Source organism: Caloenas nicobarica, chromosome 2 (assembly GCF_036013445.1).
Source record: "Caloenas nicobarica isolate bCalNic1 chromosome 2, bCalNic1.hap1, whole genome shotgun sequence".
NCBI classification, from domain to species: domain Eukaryota; kingdom Metazoa; phylum Chordata; class Aves; order Columbiformes; family Columbidae; genus Caloenas; species Caloenas nicobarica.
This window is the reverse complement of record NC_088246.1, coordinates 131100022-131117875: the sequence shown is the minus strand read 5'-3', so window position 1 is coordinate 131117875 and position 17854 is coordinate 131100022. Positions and strand designations below refer to the sequence as shown.

At 43.9% G+C, this 17854-nt stretch overlaps 1 protein-coding gene across 2 annotated transcripts; it reads left to right on the top strand.

The window, feature by feature from the left end:
- Positions 1-10588: 10588 nt before the first annotated feature.
- On the top strand, positions 10589-17618 carry MSC (musculin). 2 transcript variants are annotated; one of them, XM_065629183.1, is made up of 3 exons: positions 10589-11185; positions 11990-12081; positions 17558-17618. In XM_065629183.1, the coding sequence occupies exons 1-2, from the start codon at positions 10658-10660 to the stop codon at positions 12074-12076; spliced, it is 615 nt and encodes a 204-aa protein (XP_065485255.1). In that variant the 5' UTR covers positions 10589-10657; the 3' UTR covers positions 12077-12081; positions 17558-17618. The 2 variants fall into 2 exon arrangements, with proteins under 2 accessions (XP_065485255.1, XP_065485254.1); XM_065629182.1 differs by lacking the exon at positions 17558-17618 and adding an exon at positions 12235-13031.
- Positions 17619-17854: the final 236 nt, after the last annotated feature.

Below are 17854 nucleotides of genomic sequence, written 5' to 3'. Positions count from 1 at the left end.
GGAATGCAAGAGCCTGATTTTTCACCGGATAGAGATGTCACAGGTTTTTTGAAAGCACCTTTTTCACTTACAAAAATGTTCAGTACTTGAAGGACTGATTAAATACACCTGTAGTTTTTTTATTACCTGTGTTCTCCTACAAGTCTGGAAATCTGATTAATTCACTGAACCTGGTGATCACCCCAAGTAGAGCAATAAACTATCTTTTGTATCCATGCCCTACTGATTCCCTATAGAATTGGAGTTACCTTTCTTTCACCTTACTCTTTCATTTTTACAAATAGCAGCGAAATCATGCAGCTTTTATATATATATGTATTGGATCTGTACTTCAAGCACTCACAAAAGCAGAATGCACAGCAATAAGATCAATAAATCTCTAGCTAAAACACTAAGTTACATTTTTAGGCAGTTCCCTCTGTTTTCAGAGCCTTTTTATGAGCTGATAGAGATAATGCGCGCATTAACATAAGAGCATTTTCAAAAAGTCAGAAGCATTTTGTCTTTGGTTTTATACATAGCTTTGTGTAATAAATAGCCTTTGACTCTTGCTCATTAAGCAAGTATGGAATTTCATAAGATCAATGGACACCTTGCTCCCAGGCTGAATAAAGAAGACATTCGGAAGATGGTTATATCAAGAAATATTACTTTTCTTGCTTCAAGGTTAGATAATTTCCATGTTTTAAACACTTTGTTATTCTAAGTGTTTCTGGTTTTGTGGAAGAGAGTATTAGCTCACCATTTCACCTTTCCTTATTCAGCCAACACTATGAAGATGAATGTGTTTATCACAGGTCCAAACTATCTTAATAATTTTGCTTTAGAGACCTTAAATCAAAACATAATAAAACCAGACTTGCCAGAGGCCAGGTTCTTGAAGTTGGTAGATTAAATAGCATATCATAATTTTAAGAAACAGACGCAAAAGCTTTATAGAACTCGTTCCTGTCTTCTATTCAAAGTTTGTTCGAATGTAGGATTGGTTAGGAACACTTTTATGCCAAAATTTAAAAAAGAAACTTGCACTGGTGTCCATATAAACTTAAGAATCTTCTCATCTTCTTTATCTCATCTTTATCTCATCTGATTTATCTCCAGATGAAGTTAAATCTGCTAATTAAGTTGTAGACCTAAGGGTGGGTGTGTTTGAAATCTCAGATCCCTGAGATTTCTAAATCTTGGATTGGGACAGCAGCAGACAATTTGCTATCTCTCCATTTGTATTAGGTTGAAATGGGAAGCGAATCAGTTTCAGACAACCTTGTAATTTGATCAGATATTATGATTGTCTGTTGAAAGATATGTGTGTTCAGAAGTTTCAGGGCTTTTAAGAAGAATACAAATATAAGCTTATGAAACTTATAAATGCTCTTGTGAATCAGTCACTTCTTGCAAGGCTCTTCTAATTTAATTGGAAAGTGTTGTGTTGCTGGTTTTACTTGGAAATTCAGGGCAATGAACGTGCAAATGCGTAAAGCATTATGCTTTTGAATAGATACATCAGCTGCATTTCCTCCAATACAACCAGTCAGTTCAATTTCTGGTGACTGCTGCATTGCTTTGTATACAATAAACGTATGCATTCAGTCTACTTGTACATAGACCAAAAAGATTTAACACTTTCCAAAACAATCATGACAATTTGCTGGGAGCATTAGTTCCAGATGAGTGGGCTTCACTAACTTCTCCTTTGTCAATCACATTATCATTGTCCTGCCCTTTGTCACTGTCCTGGTTTTGTTAAAAACAAGACCAGTTCTCTTTCAGTGAATTTTCCTTTCAGCTAAGTTCTTCTAAGTACCTTCTAAGTAACTGCACTTTTCTGAATTTAGCTACATGTTTTTCGGACACTGCACTCCTGACTGATAAGGGTGAACAATGGAATGCTGAAGAAGCTCATGTTTAGATTTATTGCTATAATAACTAAGAATTCTGATAAAATTCCACATGTTCCGTCATAAGAGGGATGTATTTGCAAGGAGAGGTGGACAGAACAGGTGATTAAAACTGACCAACTGCGTATTCCATCTCATCCATGTCATACACCCAATAAAAGAGGGAGATCATGAGGGTCTTGCTGTCTTCGACCATGGCTGGCATCTGAAGAGGACCCTGCCTGTCGTCCCTGCAATCCAAGGCCTGAGACCCTGCATCTCTGAATCCAGTTCCGGTTTGCTGTGAAGTCCTGCCCAGGACTTCTGGGTGCCTGCCCTGCAGCCTCTGGAGTGACGCCAACTCCATCCTCTGCCCAGCAGGGGCAAAGCTACACTGCTACCCCAGGATACTCAAGATTGGTTTTGTATATGTTGTATCATTTTCTCTATTTATTAGTAGCATTAGTAAAGCCTTTAAAACCTTCCCAACTTGAAGTCTCTCTTCCTTATCCTTCTTATCGCTTTGTCCTATCTAAGGAGAGGGTAGAGGGAGGATTAACAGAGAGCATCTGCCACGGTTTATTGTCGCCTTGCAATTAAACCTTGACAGTCACCTTGCTCTGCTTGCAACAGAGCAGTTGCAGAGTGCAAAGTGATGTTCTCCTTTTGACCCTGTAACATCGAATATGATCCCGATTCATGAAACCAAAACAGCATCATACTATTTGGGGCAGCCAAGACTTTATGGCATCATGGGATCCTGCTATCTCATGGGCAGTGCAATGTTGAACCAGCTGCCTTGTGTTGAGCCAGTGCAATCACAGCCTAAGAAAGAGGTAAGAGGAGAACTGCAAGTAATAGTAGTCAAGGTAACTCAACTGTAAATGTACTTTCCTTTATCAATTATGAGCAGTTAGAAATGGGAGGGCAGGTTGCACCTGCACTTTTCAAGCCAATTGAGGTGAACAAATCAAGTCTTAAAGCATGCTATGAAGTATTCTCCTGCAAGTGCACAGAAGATTGGACAACAAGGACAGAAAACCATTATATTGGCTCCTGAAAATCTTTCCTCAGAAATGGTCAACTAGTAGGACAGTAGAAATACAGTAATTAGAATTTAAAGGAATTTTGCAGTAGCAACTATGAGGATCCAATTTCATCTTGAAATGGACAACACTACTTTTGATAAAAAGCCCTGGGTGCTTTCTGAAGTAATCTTTGTCTCTTTTTTCCCAAGTGAAAGAATTATAAAATTAATTATGAGAAACTTACTTACCAGGAAAACATGTATCTCAGTCTGTGCTTGTTTCCAAAAACAGGCATTATTTAAAACATACAGCTTTATATGCTGACAGCCATCCAAGTTATGCTAAGCACACCTGTGAGAGAACGTGTAAACGTCCCTAAACCCAGGTTTGACACAGAAAAACATGCTTGAGAGAGGACCATGATAGTCTCACTCTCAGAGGGACTGTGCAATCAATTACTGTATATTTTTAGTTGCATTGAGAGATTCTTAGTCAAGCACTCTTTTTTTTCCAGATTCAAGCCAAATACAATTCTACTTCTTTTGCCATGACTGTTTCCTATTTTAAACAAGGGTCCACAGGAAAAGACCTAGACATTGTGAATTGGGTTTTCAACTTGCATCACTGTGTCAGCTCAGTTGAAATTGATGGCTTTGTAATATTTTACTCTTATTGATGACTTTGCTCAGTAGTGTTGTCATTTTTCTTTTCACAGGCACCCATTCAAAGTACAATGTATGCCTCAAATCTTGCAAGATTAGGTTAACTGCTCTGTTTAATTTTAAGTAATAATTCTTAAAAGGTTCTTTTTTGATGTGTACAGATTTCCTTTAACAGCACAGGTTTACTCTTGCCAAGAATCCTAGTATTGACAGAATAGCCATTTTGTTTCGCAAAACGTAGATAAGTCTGGGTTCATCTTATTTTCCAACTTCTGACTCAGAGAAATCTACCATGAAAGAAAGAAAGAAAAATATCTCTTTTTTATGCCAGTTTGCTCCTTTTAATTAGCTATCAACAAAATTCAAATGGTAAAGAAAGGTAAAGGACAAAAGTCTGACCCCACCTGTTCCTGCCATGAACAATGAACACCCAAAGAAAGAAGCCAAAGTTTGAAGGTCTGTAGAGAGTAGAAAGAGATCTTCATTTCCCAGTGTCACTGATTTAAGAGCTAATAAGAGCTGATGTGTTGTTAATAGAGATATTCTGCAGGATTAAATTATCTGAGACATGTCTCCTAGCAGCCTGATCATCATTAGCTGAGATCTAAATAGTTTTTTCCAAAAATGAAATTTATTCCTGAATATAAATGTTCATCATTTGAGTTGTGAATACAACAGCTACGCCTATGAAAGCTTATTTCACTGCCCTTCTTAATGTGTAGCTCCAGATATTAATTTTCTTTTTCAGGTCTCATGTCTTGTCTCAAGCAATACATTTTTTAAAATTCCATGTACATTAATATGGCCATGATCACAAAATTTAAACAACAACAACAACAACAACAACAACAACAACAACAAACCACGACAGACCACAAAATAATTTGCAAAATAATTCAGCTTCAGCCATCAAGAAGTATCTGCAAAGAGCATACTGTAAGGTGGTGACAGGAAGCAGCCTGGGAGACTCTGGAACATTTTAGCTGCTTAAAATGTAAAGTGCTACTATCGTAATGAAGTGTTTTCAGATGTAGGAGCACTTTTTAGAAGTACTGTGAAAAGAACAAAATTTCTGATTTAATGTTATGTAGGATATGGAAACAAGCATTCAGAAAGTGGGAAAATTGGTGTTAAAGTCTTATAGCTGAATTCTTAGCGCTTTAAGCTTTTCCCTTTTAAATACCAACCTATCTCTGTCAAGATCACACTCTAGAAGAACCATGTTTATTTTATCTAAAAAATCCTTGTCGAGACCGGGTCATCTGTCATACATCTCAGATCTAGAATCAACCCAATATTGAGGGATGTGGTCACTTGTAATTTTACCAGTTTAAAATCTAGGTGCATCATAGGTCAAATAGCTGGAAAAGTGAATATTATACCCAGATACACAACATTGTACAAAGGGGAGCAGAGCACAGCCAAAGTGATGATGTTTGTTATGAGAGAAAGAGCATCTATCCTGACATAGTCTGAGCACCGTTGAGATAAAGTGTTGCAAGATGCCGACCTGCCTGGTGTTCAGGAGGCTGCCTAGGTGTCTTCTATACAAAATTTATTCCCTAGAGAAAACAATAAATAATTTCATCAGAAAACTGAATGTAAGGCTGCCACGACTGCAGCCTGCAGGTACCGTGTGCCTTTTTCAGCCTTCCCTCAATACACCTAGTGATGAGATTCCAGAGCGACAGAGTTTTCTTTGACTCTGGACAACTCTGGGCAGTAATTTTCCCCCTGCAGAGCACGACGCTGTCTCACTGGCCGTGTGCCCCCAATCTGAGAGCCCCCACCGACTTCAGCAGCAGTTCCTGGGGAAGCTGCACTCCTCCGTCTGCTCTGCCATAGCTCAGCTAAGGCAAGCAAGTGTGGTGGAGTGTTCCAGTATAATGAAGAGCTGTAGTGGTGTTATCTCTCCTCATCTCTTCCGTCTTGCTCTGGTGGGCTTCCCTGTCGGACTGAAACACAAGGAGGAGACTAACACAGTGCTTCCTCTTGCCTGATGTTTGCTTGTTATTCCAGCTAATTTGCTCCAAGAAATAAACTGCACTTTAAAATGAAAGGACCACATTAATTCTGGTCCTTTAGGCCAACAGCGTATCTCCAGGCATCCTTAAAAAAACAAAACAAAACAAACAAACGACCACAATTAGTAAAAAAACCACTTATTTCTTTATTTTCTAGTTAAAAAGAAATCCTCATCTCCCCCTCCTCAACTCCCCCAGCCAGGCTGATTGACAAAGTGAGCAGAATCCGTGTTCTCGCACCAGCGGATATCTGTTACATGAGAACTTTCTTCTGGCGCCAGGAGGTATTTAGAGAGTTTGCCTGGCTATTCCACAGGGAAACCCTGTTGAAAGTTGGGGATACCTGAGGAAAACTCGCTGCTGGCCGAACTCCGGGAAAAGCAGAGATCTTTTACAGTTGATAACATCTCGTTGTCGTTATTGCACTGGAAATATCGGGGAGAAGGGGGACCGAGTAAATAACAAGTAGCTGCTTTTTTTCTGCGGGGAAGACGCTCTGGCCTTGCGCTGCGGGACGGGATCTCCTTTAGGGAAATTAGCAGCTCAAAGAACAAACCTGTGTGTGGGTTTTTTAAATTATTTTAGAAGCATGTGTCCGCTTATGCTCAGGGTTGCTGAGCGAGGAGCACGAACCCCCGCCCGCAGCCCAGACGGTATAACCAGCCCTGGCAGCTCGCTCTCCCCCTCGCCCCCGGCGCCCAGCAGCCCCCACAGGCGGAGCGGGTGTCGTTTCCTCCTGCAACCGAGGGTTTCCTCCGCCAGGACGGCGATGGCCCGGGTACAGCCTCCCCCGAGGGCCGGGAGAGGCCGCCTGCGCCGCACCGGGGCTCGCCCCGCGGCTGCCGGGGAGAGGAGCGGGGCAGTCCCGGGCCCGCGGGCTGGTGCCCGGGCGGCGGAAGAGGGGAGAGGAGAGGCGAGTTTTAACCCCGGGTTTGTTTTTAAGTCCCTTCACCAAGTGAATCACTGAGCATATTCCCTTATGGGAAGTTTCACACTCACGAGGCAAAATAATTTCTAGGAAATACATATACATATATATAATTTTTTTTTCTTCCAGGAGTTCATTTGTTCCCCGTTTGCCTTATTTGACATGGCTTGAGCCACTGTGTAGTTTTTAATTTTCTTATATTATGGAAAGCCACTTTTTGGGGAAGCACCGCCCCCCCACCCCCCCATCCCCCAAAACACACAGACTCATTTCCAATAACTGCTCGGGCGGGCGGTCCCTGCATTCCCCCGTTATGCTTTCAGGATCCCTCACCCCAAGGGAGCTGGGCTAGCTCACACGGAGCATACCCAGCTGGGTGCCAGCCAGGAGACCGGGACATCGGCACCACGGCGCTGTCACCTTAGGAATGTGACAATAAGAAAGGGCATCCTTTAGTGGTACCTCGAGCCGTACCCGATCTCTGGCCAAGGACAGGGCACCCACGGCACAGCATTCCTGGTACAGGCGTTTTTAGCGGGGTATGAGAGACACCGTACCCCTCTCCCTTCACTAGGTGCATTTACCGGAGGATCTGAGCCGTTTGCTCTGGGTGGCATTTAACAAAGGTTGTAGTTCATCCACCTGCTTTTCCTACAGGACCAGCAATGTCAAGCAACCCTTCGCGGCAGGAGCCTTGCATGCCTTCCGCGCAGCCTACACGGGTGTTGGAAACGCTTGTGGAGAGATCAAGACTGAGATGCTTGCCAGAGGCTGTCCTTCTCCCCTCCAGATATCCTGCCTTTCTCACCACCGCGAGAAAATGAATAAAAACGCCCTTGTTACAATAAGGTCTTTCCGAAAAATCATAAGTGCACTTTAGGTCGGAGCGAAGTGACTCGGTAACGCTGTGGAGTTCGAGGAAAGGACAAATGCCAAAGGAAAGCCTTATTTAAAGCACTTTATCGAAAACACATAATCTCCCTCCTCCACCCTGCTTTGTCGCTGCCAACACCCCAGAGGATGAATGAGAAAGACATGGGGCTTTTAGCGGTTCCCCCTCCTTTCCTCGGAGATAACCTGCGTTTTACAGCCCTGGCCTCTGAATATATTTTTTAAAATTTATTCTGAAACTGTAGGAAAAAAAATACAAGGGTTATACCCCTTCTGTCTCATCCCAGATACCTGTCGGGCTGCCAGCGCTGCGCTCTGACGCGGGGGAGGCGGTTCCCGGGCCCGGGGCAGCCCGGTCTGCACAGGGATGCTCTCCGCCCGGCGCGGTGCCGGCCCGCAGGGACAGCACGAAACACTCTGGGCTGCTGCAAAGATAAAGGAGAAAACTGGGTTTCGTGGACTCCTCTTTGCTTGGGTTGGTTAAATTTATCTACCAAAATACCTTCTGGAAAAGTGCGAGGAAAAAAAAAAAAAAAAAAGAACAACCTGTCCCTGTCCCAGCGCGCCTTCCCAAATCAGGGATCCCCCCCTCAGCAGAGAAAAGCTGCTTTTTGTGGCCTCAGGACCAACAATGGTGGCAGAGACAGAGCCCCCTGGGGAAGGCCCTCTCTGCAGCTTCTTCCCATATAGGAGCTGTTTGAGCTGCTGCTCGTATCTCCCCACACGCACGCTGGGCTTTGCAGAGCCAGGCTGCCCCGGCACCGCATGCAACGTGCAGTGATGGACTCTGAAACAGGGGAAGGATGCTGGCCTCGGAGTCCGGGCACAGGTCATATCGGGTTTTACCTTTTAACAGATAAAAGGGAAAGAGACTGCACTTGATAAAGGGTGTAAAACGCTGCCTGGTATAGCAGAGACATTTTCCCTACATCGCACACAGAGAGCACAAAGGATCAAAGTCTTGACAAATGCAAGCATGATGTAATGCCCTGGCCCCATCAAAGACTTTATCCTGAAAATGATATCTTAGTCAGGGTCGCATAAATCAGCGGTTTGATGGATATGAGAGGAGTCAATTCTGCTCGGTTTCGTTGAGTGTAAATCCGAAGTAAGCCCTGAGGTTCACTCCTGATTTACTCTATTGCATTTCCTATTTCCTTTAGTAACCAAGAAGCAGGCAAAGACGATCTGAGAATTTAGCTATCCTCCCCACCCCCAATCCTTTCAATTAATGAGACGAAGTATCCATTATACGTGTCCATTAATCCGCCGAGGCAGAGGTAGGAGCAAAAGGTGAGATTTGCCATTGTGGCTTTTAAGACTGGGTACCATTTTCTTCTTTGTTTAAAGAAATTCAGCACTTTCTCCCATTAATCTTTAGCGGGGAAAACGTTCAGCCCGCACCTGTATAAACAACCCAGATGGAGGGAAAAAGTAAACCTATATCTCTTCGCCTGCAGTATCTTTATATATATATTTATACGGATAATGTAGGCTAATTGGGGAGGCAGAGCAACCTCCAAGTCCGGCGCGCTCCCCTTTCACCGCGCAGCCTGTAGGACCCAGCCAGAGCATCGTGGTGTCAAACCAAGTTCAAGAGATCCAGTTGCAAGATCAGCTGCCTGTTTCGGTGGTTCGAGAAATGTCAAGTTTCACTTGGAAAGGTTGCCGTTAAACCCGGCTCTGATGTGGTTCTAGCCCCAGCGGGTGAAGCCGAGGTTTATACAGCGTTAAGTACCCCTCAATAAGACCACAGGGTTGGCGGAGAGCGAAGTGCAAAGCGCTGGGCGAAAAGGCAGCCGGCGGTGCCAGGAAAGTAGTGCCGCAGCAGCCGGGACGGTTCCACTCGGCCAGGAGGGAAATGGAAGGGAAAAACCAGGAGCAAAAATTGCGGGACAAGATCTTTCCACCTGTTGTAGTCATTAGATTCTTTTCTACGAACTGAATTTTTACTTTGGTTAACCTTATCCAGGCAGGGCTGTGAAGGCCAGCGGGGAACTAAGTGCTAGTTATTCATCTTGGAAAAAAGGAATATTTTGGGGGGTGGGAGGGATACATGTTGTTGGTTGATTTTTTTGTTGTTGTTGTTAATTTATGCTCCTGTCGAATTTCCATATCAGCATTTCCAGTGGATACTTGCTCCCCCACTCTCCCGTGGACTCAATAAAAGCCGTAGTGTGGAATTTGGGTTTTTTTGTTTTGTTCTGTTGTGTTGGTTTTTTTTTTTAAAAAAAGAAGAAAAACAGCGAATCGCTCGAAAAGCTGCCTCGTTTAATTTGCCCTATGACACATAGCTGTACACAGTCCAATTAATTGGCTTTTATTTAATTGCTCTGAGGAAGGAGAAGCCCTCAGACACGTTATACTCGTTTGTTACTTTCGATAGCTTCGCAGCAAGTCTCTGACACTATCAAAGCACAGTCCGCATCTTTTCGGCGACTTTTTGCGTTGCTCGCCATAAATGTCAATCCCACCCCTGAGCGCCGCGTCTCTCGCTGCCCCCTCCCGCTCCCGCGGAGGGCAACGGGGCCGCACAGCCGCCTCCCGAGGTAGGGCAGGCAGCGGGCAGGGGAAGACCTCGGGTTTGGCCCCGTCCTGCCGCACCACTGGGCGGCGGAGAGTCGGACTGAGCGCGGGTTTACACGGCGGGGAAATCCCCCGACGTCGGAGGAAAGGCGAGAGGGACAGCGAATGCAGACAGGTTGGGGCAGAGCCCCGGGTGGCGCTTAGCCCGGCTGCCGCCGCCTTAAGGACAGGGAGCGGTGCACCCCGCCACTTGAGGGATCAGCCCTGGGGGCATTTTGCCTCCTCCGGGGCTAGGAGAGGGCTCTGTCCGAGAGGAAAAGCGCTTCTTGACACAGTGGCGTTACTCCCAAGAGCACAGATACTCCCGGAGACATCCTCGCGTGTACCCCCATTGGGGTCTGCGCGGACCAGCGCGCAGCGTTGCGCTGGTCAGCGCGGAGAAGCACCGCCCCCGGCGCGGGGCTACGCCGGGTCCTACCCCCTCCTCCGCACCCCCACTCCTCCCCTCCGCCCGGCAGATGGTTTGCTCCGCGGACACCCGATATATAGCGCTGTCAAGGGGCGCATCCCCCCTCCGCGCCCTCTCCCCCCGCCCCCCTGCGCCGGTACGGACTCTCCGCGGCGGGGCCGCCCCGCGCTGGGCCGACTCGCCGGCGCGCCCCGGCCGTCCGCCCCTTCCCGCCTGCCCCGCCGCCCGCCTCCGTGCGTCCCGCCCGGGGCGATGTCCACGGGCTCCGGGAGCGAGGCGGAGGAGCTGCCCGAGATGGACCTGCGGGCGCTGCAGCTGGAGTACCCGCCGCCGCCGGCCAAGCGCCAGCCCCGCGGCGAGCTCTACCCCTCGGGGGACAACTCCTCGGCGGCGGAGGAGGAGGACGACGACGAGGAAGAGGAGGAAGAGGAGGAGGACGGCGAAGGCAGCTGCGCAGTGGGGCCGGCGGGCAGCGGCTGCAAGAGGAAGCGGGCGCAGGGCGGCGGCCCCGGGGGCAAGAAGGCGGCGTCGGGGCCGCGGGGGCCGCCGCCCGAGGGGAAACAGTCCCAGCGCAACGCGGCCAACGCGCGGGAGCGGGCGCGGATGCGGGTGCTGAGCAAGGCGTTCTCCCGGCTGAAGACGAGCCTGCCTTGGGTGCCGCCCGACACCAAGCTCTCCAAACTGGACACGCTGCGCCTGGCGTCCAGCTACATCGCCCACCTCCGGCAGCTGCTGCAGGAGGATCGCTACGAGAACGGCTACGTCCACCCCGTCAACCTGGTACGGCGCGGGGGGGCGCGGAGGAGGGAGGCCGGGCGCGGCCCCGACGCCTTCGGGATGCGCGGCGAGGGGCACCCGCGGGGGCCACGGGGGAACCCCCGGGGCACCGCCCGGGGTAGCCCCTCTGGCCTGCACCCCCCGGGCAGGGTTGGCAGCGCTCAAGCCGTGCCCGCCGTCGGAGAAGCCGGGGGGTGGCCCTGACCCCTTCTTAAATCTCCGGTCATCCTCGCCCCGGGGGCAATCCGAGAGCCGGGTTTGGCCTGAGGTGATGGCGGGTGTGTCTGTTCTGGGGAGTCGGAGTAGGGGACCCTAAAGAAGTAAATTCCTCGGGCATTAGATAAGCTTAATGTCCGAAAAAGGAGTAATTCGCTCTGTGGGCTGGCCTGGAGCAGAAGGAGAAGCGGTCATTAGTTCATCGGTACAAAACTAAACGCCTGATGCGTGCCACAGGGGTAAAAAGGTTGCTTATCTAGTGCAGAGTGATTGTTTTTTAATAGTTCATATGCTTTTTCATTTATACAATGATGCAAACAGTTGCAAAGCAAGACAGATGTTGCATTTTTTTTATGAGAGCAATTTGTTGCTGACCGTTACAGCCCTGTTGCAGAGCATTTAATTATCCTGAAAAACATAATGAAAATATTTGTTAGAGGAACTCAGCTCTCCCTGTGCTTCCCACAGGGACTAAAACATGATGACGTGTTTGCAACTGAACCAGAGTTAGACATCTATCAGTAATAAAGCTCCAGTTTCATACCAGGATATACTTTCTTTTTAATATGGAATACCTGTTTTCGCTTACAGACTTGGCCATTCGTGGTTTCAGGAAGACCTGACTCTGACACCAAAGAAGTTTCTACTGCCAGCAGATTATGTGGAACTACCGCATAGTCAAAGTAAATAATTTTGTTGTTGTTGTTGATTTTTTTTTTTTTAATGGGATGGATATTTTTAAGAGCTGTGATTTATTGGCTCCAGACTAGAAAACAGGGACAAACCCCATCTCTAACAGTGTTAAATCTGTGTCCCCTGTCATTCTTTTCTCTTAGAGTTCTGAGGGAAGTCTATTTAAACCAGTAAAGAAGGGAGGCGGTGGAAATTAGAGTTTTTATGAACTGACTGAAGCAGCTGAAGTCCAAGATTTGGAAAGGCCCTTCCTTGGCTCCGTCATTCTTACCACTGCCTGAGGACCTGTTGTGCTGAGGCTTTTAAACTAATGGAAGAAGAATATAATGATACAGAATTAACAGCATGGACCAAAATACAACTCTACAAACTAACCCAAACAGTGTTATTTGTATTCTAAAGCAAAGCAGTATTTTAGAGTAGCTTTGAAACTCAGATTTATAATATATTTTGATGGCTTTTGTATTCACTGATCTGGTTTACTGCAGCTATGCAATGAGTATATATATATATTTTTTTTTGTCCTTTTAACCAGAATTTTCTTAAACTTGTAAGTGGCTACATTCTGCTTTTCAGCTACAATACATTGGAATTGAACTAATTCCTTTGATTATGTCACAAAGTGCCACATGTAAGAATGTGGGACTGTCCCTAAAAATGTGTGCCTTAATCTGGAAGGGAATTCTGCATACTGTAAGGACAGGGTGCATATGTTGTAAAGAATGACTTTGTATGATGCCGCAAAATAAGAAGAATGCACGTTTTCAACATTTTTCCTGTACTGTCATGTTTACCTTTGAAAAGTTTACCCTGAAGTGAGTTCTAGTGACATTTCTTCACTGATTCAAATGCTGTAATAAAAGAGGATGCCATCAAATAAGTTGCAAATGTAAATAACTCTATTTTTTTATGAATTACATTAAAAGCTTGGTTACAATGACTTACTGGTTCTGTGACAGTGTGTGGTTGCATCAATATAGGAACTTCTTTGTAATGCAAGTTCTTGAAACCTGCTTTTGTAAACACAGTTATCTTCCTCATCTCTTGAGAGCAGATACCTCTCCAGCAGCAGAGTCAGATAAGAACACTTCCACCTCAAACTATTTATATGAGCTATAGTACTATACAGAGCAGCAGGGAAAAACACATTTTACCAATTTGTAGAATTCACTGTCATAATATTTTCTGTGAATCAGAAAAATGAATAAATGTATATTAAGAAATGGATGTCAGTTATTTGTGCTGCTTCATAGCATGAAAGCTCCTTTTGCTGTTCTCCCGCCATCTTACATTTCCATCTGTAGTTTGTTTTGCTTTTATTTGTATCTGTGCATCAGCTGAGTTTCCTAGTTGGGAGCAGACTTTTCCTGTTTTAAGATTAAAACTCCTAAGATTATCTTTTTTTAATCAAAATATTTTATCAGCAGTTAACTCACAGTAAGGGAGAAGACTCCATTGCTTTAGAGAAAATAAAGCCTCCTCTTCATTTAAGCAGCCAGGAGGAAGAAACATTTGCTTAACAAGAACCAGATTAACGTGGTTTCTTCTCCGACCATCCTACATTGTAGATTTCTGTTTTGAAATACTGCATAGAAGCCCAAGACTGACTACTGGTTGTGTCTTTCAAGCAGATGTAGTTCAGAAAATTGCTTTTCTTCTTGTGAATTGTAAAATAGTCCATAGCCACTGCAAAATAACATGAGGGCTCAGTCCAGGATCTGCTGAAATTGTTGCTTTTGGCGATTTGAGGGCAAACTGTACAGAGACTGTAATCTAAATCTTTCAGTTTTAACCAGAGAAAGGCTGTGAAGGAAGGGGGCTATCCTAATTTGTAGTTATGTAACTGAGGTGGGACTCCAACTGGCCTTCTATAGGAAGCTTCATAAAAAGAATATAAGCAGTAAATCTAAAAGGAAGGACTTTTAGGAAGGCATATGGTATTAGAAAACTCAACCAATGTTTATCTGAACCCTAGAGAAAAGATTATTCAGCAATTTAACTAAGGTGCCACTTGAGATAATCTCAGTTGTGATATTTAGCCGGTTTTGGCCTTGATCCCAGCTGTAATTGCTTAATGACTCCAGGGGATCGGAAAAACAAGGAAAGCATGGAGAACTTTAAACAGTATAGAAAGGTCCATGCGCAATGATGGAAAAAAATGTTCAGGGAAAATTCCCAAAAATGAAGTGGTTACATTAAGTAAATACAGTAGGTCAAAATTGGGGATGAAGAGTGTGACATGAAGAAAAACACAATATTGCTTCCATCCATGCATCATGCTACATGCTCTCAAATACTTTTTTTTTTTTCCGTGTGGCTACATACTATATAAACGTACTTTCTTCATAAAATAATGAATGCACTTACTGTATTTGTTACTGTAACAGACACATCAATGTGATGATGGTGCCCTAGTAGACTGTCACTGGTTTTAGAATAGGAGTACACAATGGCCGCAGGTGACATTTCAGGTCAAAATCTGGAGAGAAAATTACAGCTTTTAGATAGTGAATGTTGTGTAAGACTTAATTCTTTGTTTTAAATACCTCTACACAGAGATGCACGTATTAGTGTATACTTATTTATCTTAATATGGCAATTAGGTATGTTTGGATTTCTCTAACAAGGATCTGATATTTCAAATAATTAATTTTAATCCTTAGGTTCATAAATATTATTTTTAAAAAGTAAATTAAGTGATGAGGCATTAAGTGATGAGGAAAAAGCTCAGATAAGTGAACAGGCTCTTTGTGGGTTTCTCCTGAGATGAAGGCTGCCCTCTTGCCAGCAAAGTGCCAGGTAGGTCATGTTTTCTGGCATTCCTCACCTAAAAAGACACATCAAAAATACATGGACACCGTTTTGAATCCTTTTTTTAAATTCACCAACAGATGAAATTCAGTTCAGTGCTTTATGTGAACAAGGTGATCAAAATGTTCTAAAATGCTGGGTTTAAGCATTAACAGATTTCATAGGAAGATAATGTGGTTTTGTCCTTTTTTCTAGGAAGTTTTTGTCAACCTGATAGAGTAAATTGATTTCATTTTTAAAGTCTGAGGGTTTTGTTTGACTGCGTTTGGGTTACAGAGCGGGGGGAGACTTAAAATGAAAAAACTACCTTAGATTTCTACAGTCCACAAGCACATACATTTTTATTAGATTTGGCAAGTATATGCTTGATTATTATTTTGTTACATTAGTGACACCTTTTTTCCTTGGCATAAGCTACAAGGTGAACCCATCTTGATTCCATCAAGGTATACAAATCTTCCTAAAGTGGTTTTACAAATAAAATGCCGAATCATCTGCAGCCCATATTCAGCTGAGACCTGTTTCATGTGAAATCTTAAAGGCAGAATACCTGCACTGACTTTCCTGGCAGAGAGTCCATAAATAAAGAGGAGCACTTGTCTCCTAAAAATATTTTTGTGACTTCAGACTTATATAAATGTTGTGTGGAACTTTGTTTTTTCTGTATTTTATGTGGGACTCTGATAGAGCAGATCATTAGCCAGAAAGCTTCATCTCCATCATGAAACCATTCCTTTCCAAGACATGTGTTTGCTTACACAAGGAAAATACATCTCTCATGTTGGAAATGTTAACAATTCTGATCTGAGCAAAACAAAGATAGTTTGCTTACAAGAAATAACTAAGCCATACCTTTCCCATTTAGTGACTTTATACAGGTACTATTCAAAGAACTCTCAGATATGCTACGTATTCTGAATTAAAAAAATCAATTTTCTCAGGTAAGTAAAGGTGACTACATAAGAAGTACAGTTGCCATAGGGGTCTCCCAGGAGAAAGAGGGAGCTGAATAAATTAATTTTAAGATCTCAATAACTATCTGAAAGTTACTATCTCTCTTCATTGGCTCTAGAAGGACCTTAAGGTGACCAGCTGTGTGATTCAGATAAATACCTAATGTTTTAGGTAACTATGTAATATTGGGAGGAATAAAGCCATGTTTAATTGATTGAAATTTATATAAGCTAAGTAAGATAAAAAAAGGAAGAAGTGGGATTTAGACCTATCCACCAACACAAGCTTATAGTAACCTGATATTATAAGCAAATAATAATGACATTATTTGAATGAAACAACACAGAAAGCTGTCCATTCTACTAAAAAGTAGTCACTTCTCCACAAGTGGCTAATTCTATATAACAGCAAATTTGCATTTGGTATGGCAGCACAGATTCTCACCAAGGCTAGTGGCAGTTATGCCTAAGAATTAGGTTTGATCCCAGGCAGGGTTTATTACACTCCCCTCCAGCTGAAAGATTTGTACACGGATACTTTCTTCAATGCACAGAGGATGGATGCTGAGCTGCCTTCCAAACCCTGAATACCTAAATTGGTATTTTTAATATATTCTGACAAGAGTGCATTTGGATCAGTTGCTACATCTTGCAGAGACTTGAGTTCCCACAGTGCATGCAGGCTGGTTAGGGTTCAGGTACCACAAAGAAACAGGTCTCAGTCTCCTCCTTGTCTCTGAAAAAATTTGTAAAAGTAATTAGTAAAAAATAACTAAAAAAGTGCCTTATTTGGAAAGCAGCACATGAGGATCTCACTAGAGTTAAAAGTCCCCAAAAAGTTAAGACAGCCAAAAAGATTCATATAGGATCTATCCAACAAGACAGGCAAAACTGACAAAAACTTGTAGCTAATGTAGGGCTGGAGAATCACTCCTGTGACGTTGGAGTGCTGGCAGTCTGAAAGGGTCTGTGGCTAGGAAGATGTAGTGACACTCAGAAGAAATATAATTAACCTTGATGATGTGACTGGAATTTAGCAAGCAACGGAAATCACCCAGCCTGCTCATGCTGGTGAAATTGTTAAAAAGAAACCAAATCTCCAGTGTTAAAAAGGATTCAAAATGTGGCAAGAAAAGTGCTCTATGACAACAAAGCAGGCACAGCTGCGAGTCAGATTATATACACGACTCCAACCCAAGTGAACCAACTGCTTAGCATCTGGGATAAAAAGTCACAAGAATAGCAAAGGATTGCATCACTTAATCAGTTTACAAAGGGCCGTGTAGGGAGCACAGCATGCACGAAGGGAATGGATAACCGCAGCTTTAGTTTATAGGAATCTTCACAGGATCAATAAGAATAAGATAAATGGATGGTAATCCCAAAATCACATGGATGGCTTTTTAATTTTAATTCCAAGTTGCTGTGATCACAGAAGCAACATCATTAGCACTGTAAATCCCAGTCAGTAACACATAAGAAGTAAATGTAGGCATGAATGTTCGTAGAAAGTCAAGATTGTAACAGCACAAGGAACTTCCGTACTCCTTGAATATAAGCAGTACAGAGTTTAAAGTAGTTCATGTCCTTAGAATGATCAAGAGGTCATGTCATCTAGAGGAAAAGGGAACCAAAGTGAATCAGAAGTCTTTTGCAACAAGGAGCAGAAAGATTCCAACTATCCTGTGGTTTATTTTTTCAGGGAAGTCCCTCTTGCCCTACGAAGGTGGCTGCAGAGGAGTGCAGTAGCTCAATGTTCTGGGAAGCCTCAAGAAAGCAGATGAACTGCCAGAGGAGATACAGTCTGTGGTCACTATGGGGAAAACCAAAACAACCCAATGAAAACCAAAACAACCCAACCTCATTTCTCCTGTAGAAGTGTCTCATCCCACCCTCAAAATAAATACTCGTGCATGACATGTTTTCCACTATCTAAAAGGGAGATCTTGGAAAGATGTTTCATGTCAAATCTTTTTACTTGCACTCTGGCACACATACA